The following is an 8,983-nucleotide window of genomic DNA, read 5'->3' on the forward strand; positions in this document are numbered from 1 at the left end:
TTTGAATGATAATTCCACAACTATATAAAACTCGAGCGACCTTTTCATATTTTATCCTAAGTTCATAATTTTAATCATGTTGACGTAAAAAAGGCAGAGAGAGGAAGCGAGAGAGATTCTTAAACTTACTGAGTCAAGATGAGTTAGTAAGGAGTTTACTAGTTAGGAATCCATCAAAAAAGTCATGAGATGGTTTCACACGTCGACAAGTGAATAACACTGAGCCTGATATGAACGCATTAGTCGTGATGCTCTGTACTTTGTCTGACCAAGGGAAGAACAATGCCAATTTATTTATTTATTTCTTTTTATTGGGAAAGAAACTCGGGGTGGTTGGAGCTTGAAACCTTGAAGTGCAAGAAAGCATGGAACTTACTCAATCACTTTAACAATAACATCCACTACCACAAGGTCAATTCATTGACATTCCAACACATTGCCTCCTTGGCTCTCTTGTACATCGTATTGACTAGGATCTCAATAGTCAAGAGATGCTCACATATTTCGTAAAACTATAAACGAGAACATTCTACAAACAAGGGAGGCTGCTCAGCCTCAAGTTAGATTTTTGATGTCGTCTCCTTGATCTCTTCAATGGAGATGGCCTGAAAGGAAAATATATATATAACAGTGCATCAGGAGCAACATAAAATGTATAAGATGTTACTGATGACGGCGTGTATGGAATAAATCGATAAAAAGCATATGAGCAGTAAAAATTTGATCATATGGTATAGCAGACGTTGCAATTACTATGAAAGGAAATGTGGTCGTCTATGAAAACAACGAAGCTTCAAGTACTCATTGCATATTGGCCATTTCACTAATTCACATTGCCCCACTTCTGATTCCTGTTAAATGGTTTTGATTCACTATGATTGATAGCGATATGGGTATACTACTTGCTACACTTCTTCACATAAAACATATGGATATAACAAATTTCAAGCTGAATGATTATATGGACATAGATCAGAGACGCCCATATTGTTGCCAAATAAAATTGGCATTGCAGATTCACGGTGCATGCTATGTAGGCAAAGTGATTAGGGTTTAATAGAAAACAAATAAGATATCTCTCATGTTTGTTTTTCTTACCTTTTCTCAAACTCCTAGTCTTTATATTAACAAAATCTTTAATCCTATAGAGGTTATCTAGGATATTCTATGCCACTATTGATATGCAATCACAAGAAAAAAAAATAACAGAACAAAAAAAAATTATGAATGGCGTACTTGCTCTGTTCCAGCAAAGTCATTGTCAGGGGTGAGAAAAAGCATACAGTGACATTCCTTCCTGGCCAAAAAAATGACAGAACCATATATCAGAAATAATAGAAATTGAATAATTTAGCGAATCGCTAAAACCAATATATTTATTGTTACTTACAATTTCTTCAAAAATGTGGTCCTTTAAGCAGAAACTTTTGTTGGTCATTTAAACATATAAAAGATCATATAGGAAATAAACAAAACCAAGTAAAGCAACATCTAAGATGATAATATAAAAAGATATAGTTCTGAGCAATTTGTCAACTGGTTAAGTAACTATAAAAGTGACCCATAGCAATTCGATTTGGAACCCATGAAGATGGTGTAAACTATTGGATTTCTAAACAAAAGTACGACTTAATAAAGTCTCCTGTGGAGGCACAAAGTTGTAAGCTGATGGGCACAATTTAGACCCTATCATACTCTATTCTTAGATCTTCTAAATTCATCCATGGGGGAGAACAGAGCAAATTCATTTTCAATATGATTACATATTTAAAAAGAAAAGTTTGACATCACAGACCTTTCTCTCATAGGTACACATGGGCAGTTCCAAAATCCTTGTCCTGCTTCAGCGGCTTTGTCATCATAATGTCTGATGCATAAGCCATGGCAAGTAAATGCTTTTTTTATATGCTTTCCAATGAAATATGTTAAATTTGTTTAACAAAAATTTAAGCAATTACCTACAAGGACATAATGGTGCTCCAAGTGTATCTCTGTGATCAGCAAGTCCCTGTGAAAATCAAGATTTGTTTTAACTCAGAATGTGATTATATTCTTTAAAAAAGGACAGTGGAAAGGATGACCCTTCTTGATATTCCATAAGCCCATATGTGTATTTCACAAAACTTGTAATTGTAGCAAAAGCCCAACTAATAATACAAGCAACAAGGTAGATTGGGTAATCAAGATTCAACAACACTAAGAAAAAACTCAACAGCACAAGCGATCATCTATATCCAACCAGAATAAAGAATGTTACAGGATTAGTATGCATCGATCAATATGCCAATTATATGAATACATGGGATGTATGGAGGGAAATGCTAGTGCCGTAACAACAGTGCCAGCAACACTTTAATTCCATATGTATAATAATCTGCATGCAACTGTTGCAAGGCTTTCTGCATTCCTCTTTGGTGTATGCTAGTAAAACTTGGACCAATTAATTTGTAGACTAAAATTTCACTAAAAAGAGTACAGTAGCGCTAATTTTTTATAGTGTTGAACACAAACAAGACGTCTACCATCTTACTAACCATAAAAGTTGTTGCTGATGGATAATTCAATCAAACAAGAAATAATAAGAGAAAAATGTACTGCAAACACAGAGAGACCGAGTCCAAAGGTACCTTTATAACAACGGCAGTGACTCCTTTATCAACACAGAAATATGTTCCTGAACGACGAGCATATTGCTCTGAGAATTTCCTCATGACTTCAACAGATTTATCAGATGGCTCAGCTGCAAAAATTTGAAAATTATATATGTTGATCAACAACATTTAGATAATAGATTTCAGTAAGTTGATTGGAAAGCTGAATCGCACAATACTATCGAATTTTCAAAAGTTCTACAAAAGCACTTAAACACTGGCAAAGCACCAGAACCTCTCCTTTAGTAGTAATGATTTGTTTCTTGATAATAATTTAACCAGCAACACATGTCTAAAAATCAAAACATTTGCAACAGAATTGTTCTTTTTTACTATTAGTTTTCTTAATTAGGCTGAATTCCCCCAATACACCAGCGCATTCTATCAACCAGCCACTTGCTATGCCTAAAGATGAGAAAATCAGGGGGTTTCTCGCAGATTAACATGCTCCACCGCGAAGGATCAACATAGATCAACCAAATGGGAAAAGCCCACGAAACTTCGACTTCCTGAGGGGTACCAGTTAAATAGCAGAGCCAACCTCAAACCGGAAAGAGACACAATCGAACAGAAAAGAAGAGACGGGCAACCTTTTGCACGGACCAGGAGACGACGGGAAGAATGGAGCGAGGTCCGGGCGGGCGCAAGGCTGGGGAGTGCCACGCCGTGGAAAGAAATTTGGATGCTCATCGAGACCGACTCAAAGCAAGCAGACGAATGGCAAGGAGACGCTGCCTTCTCTACCCTCCACGGCCAAATCCTAAATGCTTCACGACGCAGATTTCTTGCAGGCCACTCGTTTGCCGTTGCGGCTTCAGCTTCGAGATATCGCAGGACGAAGGGCTGTCAAATTGTGGCCCTAGAAATTAGCAGGATCAGCTATGCCTTTTATACCGTATTTCCTATTGGTTGTTATTTGCTTCTGCAGAACTGGTCACTGGACCCATCTTTCTCATGATTCACGCAGCATCTTGTTCCGGAAGATGAACGGCCAAGATGATCCTCTAGATGACGAACGTTTATATGTTTATTCTCGAAAAAAAGGGACCCAATTCGTTGGGTACCACCAAGTCGCAGACTTCAGGATACGTACAATTAATCCGCAGACTGTTCGTGTCAGTAAACTGAGAAGGAGGAGGAGATGTATTTGACAAGGTGAGACTTTTGATGGTGATGTAGCCTTTTCACGGCAATAATTCTTCATTCTCAGCAGTGAAATTATTCCGTCAGTGTTCTCCAAAGCTCTGCAACCGTGACCATTTCGCGCTTTTGGAATCCTCTTTTCATCCGTCTCACAAAGCCATGCCCACAATGCATATCCTTAAGAACACTGAAGGGTTGAGACTTAAGAGAGACAAGGAGAATGAATTCATAGTGACAAAACAAGTTCTGCACCACCCTCACTCACTCATTCGTTGTGTTACCATCACCCACCCTTCCTTTTAGTTTGGTAACCATTGGTTTACAAAAAATGAATCGGAATATGGGATTGCTGGTGATCATTAGAGCCCGGACGATTCCCGCCCTCTCACTGCTTTCCACGCGTCGCTCAAGAGATTCTGTTTCTTGTTCCATTTATTGCAGTGTTGCAGAACCAGGAGAGCAGGGGGCAGCGCACAAGAGCGCAAGGCACCACATGATCGCGAGCTTCGTCGGCATGCCGCGGCAGTGCGACGTTTGCCGGTCGGCGCCGAGTTTGGTGTACTGCCACGCGGACGCGGCGTTCATCTGCGTCGGGTGCGACGAGCGCGTGCACACCGCGAATCGCCTGGCGTCGCGTCACGAGCGCGTGTGGGTCTGCGAGGCGTGCGGGCGCGCTCCCGCAGCGCTCGCCTGCTGCGCGGACTCCGCGGTCCTCTGCACCGCCTGCGACGCCGAGGTCCACTCCGCCAACGTTCTCGCTCACCGCCACTACCGCGTCCCCATCTCCCCTCTCTCGTTCCTCCCAGGGGAAGAGGGGGAGCATCTCCGCTACGGCGACAAGGAAGCAGAGTCGTGGCTGTTGATCAATAGAAGGAATAGCCTATTTAATGATCAGGATCAAATGGATGAGTACATGAACCTTGATAGGTATAACAACAATTGTAACGAGACTCAGAACCAAGAACGGCAGAACAAGGTGTCAAATTGCCACAGCGTGAGTCATTCTGTGAAGTTATAGTGGATAAGATAGAAAATCGAAAATATGGGTATGCTTTCACATAATCTTGTTTCAATCCTTCATGGTAAGTATACATCACACAATTTTGATTGATTCAGAATCTTTTAGTATTGTTCTATAGGTGAGAGCATAAGCAAGACCACTGCTAAGTAGAACTTTCTTTTGATGTTCCAACTTTGGTAGTTCATTCTCAGGTGTCCTTCGCATCCATGGATGTGAGTCTTGTGCCAGATACCACCATGGCCGAGATATCCAATTCTCATCACTCGGCGAAGGGATCGATGGAGCTATTCTCGACGTGCCCTCCTTCACTTCCAGTGGCATCGCAATTTCCCCTGGACAGGGAGGCCAAGGTGCTGAAATATAGGGAGAAGAGGAAGAGCCGAAAATTCGAGAAGACGACAAGGTATGCGTCGAGGAAGGCGTACGCAGAGACCAGACCGAGAAGTAAGGGGCGGTTCGTGAAGCGATCGGATGCGTCGTCGGAAAGCAGCTACGGTATTGTGCCTTCATTCTAGAGCTTGTAGGTCAGAAATAGCGCATATGCGGGTGTCTGTATCACGCTCAAGATATTGATTGGCTTGCGATATTTAAGTAAATATTGGATTGATATTCCTTGGGTCGAGCTACATACCATATCAGGCAACGTGTGTAATGACTAAAACAGCGTCCGTTTTATCATAATGCGTTGATTCCTTTAGGCCGAAATGCTTTCGTGTTGGAAAGATTTAAAGTACCGTCAAAAAGAAAAAAATTCTGGGAAAAAACTGTCAGAAGTGGGATTTGAACCCACGCCCTCGTTAGAGGACCAGAACTTGAGTCTGGCGCCTTAGACCACTCGGCCATCCTGACTTTTCGGTTATGGATTCTTAATTGTTAATAAAGAGGGTTTTACTAGAGGGAAAGAATGACAGAAAAAAAAGGGACTCGGCATCTACGTTCTAGTAGCATAAATAGCAGAAAAGAAAAAGGAAAAGGTGATGCTATCTTTTCTCTGGCTGTACAAAATATTCTTTCTCTACGTTTTTTTTTCTCTACACTTTATTAAACTTTATCATTTCGATATCCCTTGTTTGGCATGTCTTACAAAGATAAGATTCCCTACAACATTTGTGTTCGCCATGAGTCGTCCCCACCAACGCAAAGAGCCATCTCGTGGCACTATAATCTATGGACTACAGAAATGGACCAAGCTTCACCTAATCTGCAGACACTCAACGCTGTTCAAAAGCTAAGAGAAACTGAAGTTTGTTCGATGTTCCACTCCATAATCTTACCACGAAAAGGTAGACCTTTGGCATCTGAATGATGCCTAAAATCAGCTTGACTTAAAGTCTTACGCTGATCGCCGCTCTTTTATTAAATTCTGTAATCCGATTCAATGGTCCACACAAACCACTCGTCAGTTAGAACTTTGAGGTTTCCAATTCTATCTGAAGTTCAGTTCCTTCGGAGATCATCCGCATGCTTAGCACCGGAAGTGCTGCCTCAGCTGCGCTGTACAATTCATTCTCTATGTTCCTGTTGAGATCCGCTTCTGGGTGTGCAGCTTCTTCAGCATCTCGCTTGAGTGAGCTTAGGTGAGGACGAAGGTGGGGAGCTCCTGGATCCTATGAGTACAAGAAACGTGAGTAAGAAGGTCAGGAGTTGCCTTGGCGCGACCACTCTGATGCTTAAGTTAGCTTCTGAAGAAGGATGGGGAGATTGAAGATGAAAAGAGAGAGTATGAGATTGCCTACCTCTTCCAGTGCGAGGCTAATCTTTTATATAAATCGAAGATATTATGTCACATCACAGATGTGATTGAAGTCCCATCACCGTTATGAATGTGTCAGTAAGCAAGGTATAATCAACGTATATGTCCCATCGCTAACCTGTATAAAAGAGGGGGTCATGTTACACACGTGCCTTGCCATGATGAGATGCAGGGGCGGCAGGAGAACATTTACAACTACGTAATAGGGGAGTGGTCTTTGGAAAAGAGAAACCTGTATAGGGTCATAGCAGAGCGGTAGGGTTGGTAGGCCTTATGTCCGAATGGATCGATTCGGCTCGGAGCCGAGGTGCCAGGGCAGAACGATAAGACTGGTAGGCCTTATGTCCGCTTAAGCTGGGCCTCATGATACTTTGACCCTGCTTTGGGGATCCGACTTGGCTTGATGCCGAGTAGTTGAGAGAACGAGCCTTGATAGGGTTACGGCTCTATCGGAGAGATGCCGTCATCGGGTCCTCCTCGATGCGACTTGCAAGTGGAGTTCGACTGGAGGATCCGACGTGGTTCGGGTTCCGTGGTATTCCGAACCCGCCTTGTGGATCCGACACGGCCTGACGACATTCTGGGCTGGACTAGCTAAGTTATCCTCAGACTTGACTAACCGCGTCTCACTCCTTCCAACCATAACACTCTACATGCGCAGTGAATGAGTGCCGTAATGAAGATGGACAGGAGTTATTTTCTCCCTGTGCATGCATCCAATAGTAATTTCCATCGCATCGATTATACCCTGAGAAAATGTCAACGTTTTGAATTATCAGATGATCGTTAGGAATTAGGAAAAATAGGTAAGATATTCTGGTTTCTAAACGCTCGTGGAAGAACCGTGATAAAAACCTGGATGTAACACCAATTACTTGAAGATCACAATTATGGGAGAAAGTCTTTCCGAATCCTGTTTCCAAGCTAAAACTCAATATACCAAGGCCACTCTTCCTTTTCCTTATGGGCTCAACTCGGATGGCCCATCACTGATAATCTCAGATTATCATGGAGAGTGGTAAAGCACCTTCTCTTTCCGAATCCAATAATGTATTCTCCATTTCCTGTTTGTTCCGGCTAAAAACCGACGACAGTCAACCCACGGGTCAACAATACGCCACCTCAACCGTCAAGGGCCCCACGGGGAAGAAGACCTGCAAAATTACTGAAGAGCGAACGGGTTAGCTGGCGCCGGGAAGTCCCGGCAGGCCACTCCGACGCTCAAGTTAGGTTTCAGGTGGAAAGTAGTGATGAAGAAGACAGTAGTGAGTATGCGAAAAATGCGATCCCCCCTTTCATACCTGTGAGAGGACTTATATACCTGTGAAGAGAACCCTCCGCCTGTTAGAGTGGCAGACTTTGAGGGTATCCGGGGGGACAACTTCTGATACTATCTGACATCTGTGCCAGGAGGATGGCATCTGAGGGACAAGGGCAAGCTGTCTGTAACCGTCTTCCGACGTGGCGATACCCCTGGCTTTTGTCGTTTAGCCGGAAAAGGGGAGATGATTGCCACGGGTAAGAAAGATGCCGAAGACATGAGCGTAACCCGTTCCCTGCATATCAGTTTACACGCTTCTTTGTCTGTAGTGTGAATTAAACTTGAGCCAGGATTGTTTATCGGAGTGGGAAATCATCTGGGACCGACAGCAATCGGGTTTACCCAGGACCAAGTGTGGGAAGGGGGCATTGCCCGGGCGAACCAGACATTGCGGGTGAAAGGCCGGGTGGACCGGGGTCCGGGGATGTGATTCCCGGGAGATGGCTCGGCAGTGTAGTCAATGTTTGGGCCGAGGTATAGATGGTGATGGCCAGGTGGATCGGGATCCGGGGATGTGATTCCCGGGAGATGGCTCAGCAGTGTAGTTAATGTTTGGGCCGAGGTGTAGATGGTGATGGCCGGGTGGATCGGGGTCCGGGGGTGTGATTCCCGGGAGATGGCTCGGCAGTGTTCTCGTATTCTCCTAACCGAGGGTACCTACCACGAGACCACGGGTCCCACAGTTGGCCACGTTAGCCACTTGGTTGACCTTTGGGGCCGCCTATGACTGGGCCAGACTTCCTTGACCATGGGCCCCTGAATCGGCCAGGATGGACATTCTATTGACCGATTGCGCCACGTCAGGCCTTGCAAGACTTACCACATCACAAGTCTCCCCGCCAAGTCTAGTCGAAGGAGGTATGCGACTGACTAGACATCAGTCTCACCGAATTTTCTCTCTCTATTTTGCACCATTTGCGTGTCGGAATACGGTGGCATTTAAAAAGACGCATATGCCCGACGCCTCGCCTGCAGTGTCAGGCACGTGCCAGGGGCGGTACTATTTTTGCAACGAGGTTTACTGTGAGAGTATGGTGAGGATCATACTTTGGAAATAGAGCCTTTTCATCGGACGGCTACGTGATGCTATCCAT

The 8,983-nt window shown here is 43.9% G+C and overlaps 2 protein-coding genes and 1 non-coding gene across 3 annotated transcripts; 1 reads left to right on the top strand and 2 right to left on the bottom strand.

Annotated features, from left to right (window-relative positions):
• Nucleotides 1-363: 363 nt before the first annotated feature.
• Nucleotides 364-3,411, bottom strand: LOC141836662 (ferredoxin-thioredoxin reductase catalytic chain, chloroplastic-like; the record flags this gene model as incomplete). The annotated part of the gene is given in 6 exon segments (XM_074724174.1): nt 364-605; nt 1,237-1,297; nt 1,796-1,867; nt 1,959-2,008; nt 2,628-2,740; nt 3,242-3,411. Coding segments are annotated over 6 exon segments (441 nt in total). The 3' UTR covers nt 364-560.
• A 723-nt stretch (nt 3,412-4,134) lies between these two features.
• On the top strand, nt 4,135-5,311 carry LOC141824443 (zinc finger protein CONSTANS-LIKE 2-like; the record flags this gene model as incomplete). The annotated part of the gene is given in 2 exon segments (XM_074711737.1): nt 4,135-4,788; nt 5,007-5,311. Coding segments are annotated over 2 exon segments (959 nt in total), but the record flags the coding sequence as incomplete, so codon positions are not given.
• Nucleotides 5,312-5,580: 269 nt separating this feature from the next.
• Nucleotides 5,581-5,664, bottom strand: TRNAL-CAA (transfer RNA leucine (anticodon CAA)). Its single transcript has one exon. It is a non-coding gene; the product is annotated as a tRNA-Leu (tRNA).
• Nucleotides 5,665-8,983: the final 3,319 nt, after the last annotated feature.

The sequence above is a fragment of the Curcuma longa genome, chromosome 1 (genome assembly GCF_044706935.1).
Source record: "Curcuma longa cultivar G26 ecotype Majalengka, Jawa Barat chromosome 1, ITB_CL_G26_1.1, whole genome shotgun sequence".
Classification (NCBI taxonomy): Eukaryota; Viridiplantae; Streptophyta; class Magnoliopsida; order Zingiberales; family Zingiberaceae; genus Curcuma; species Curcuma longa.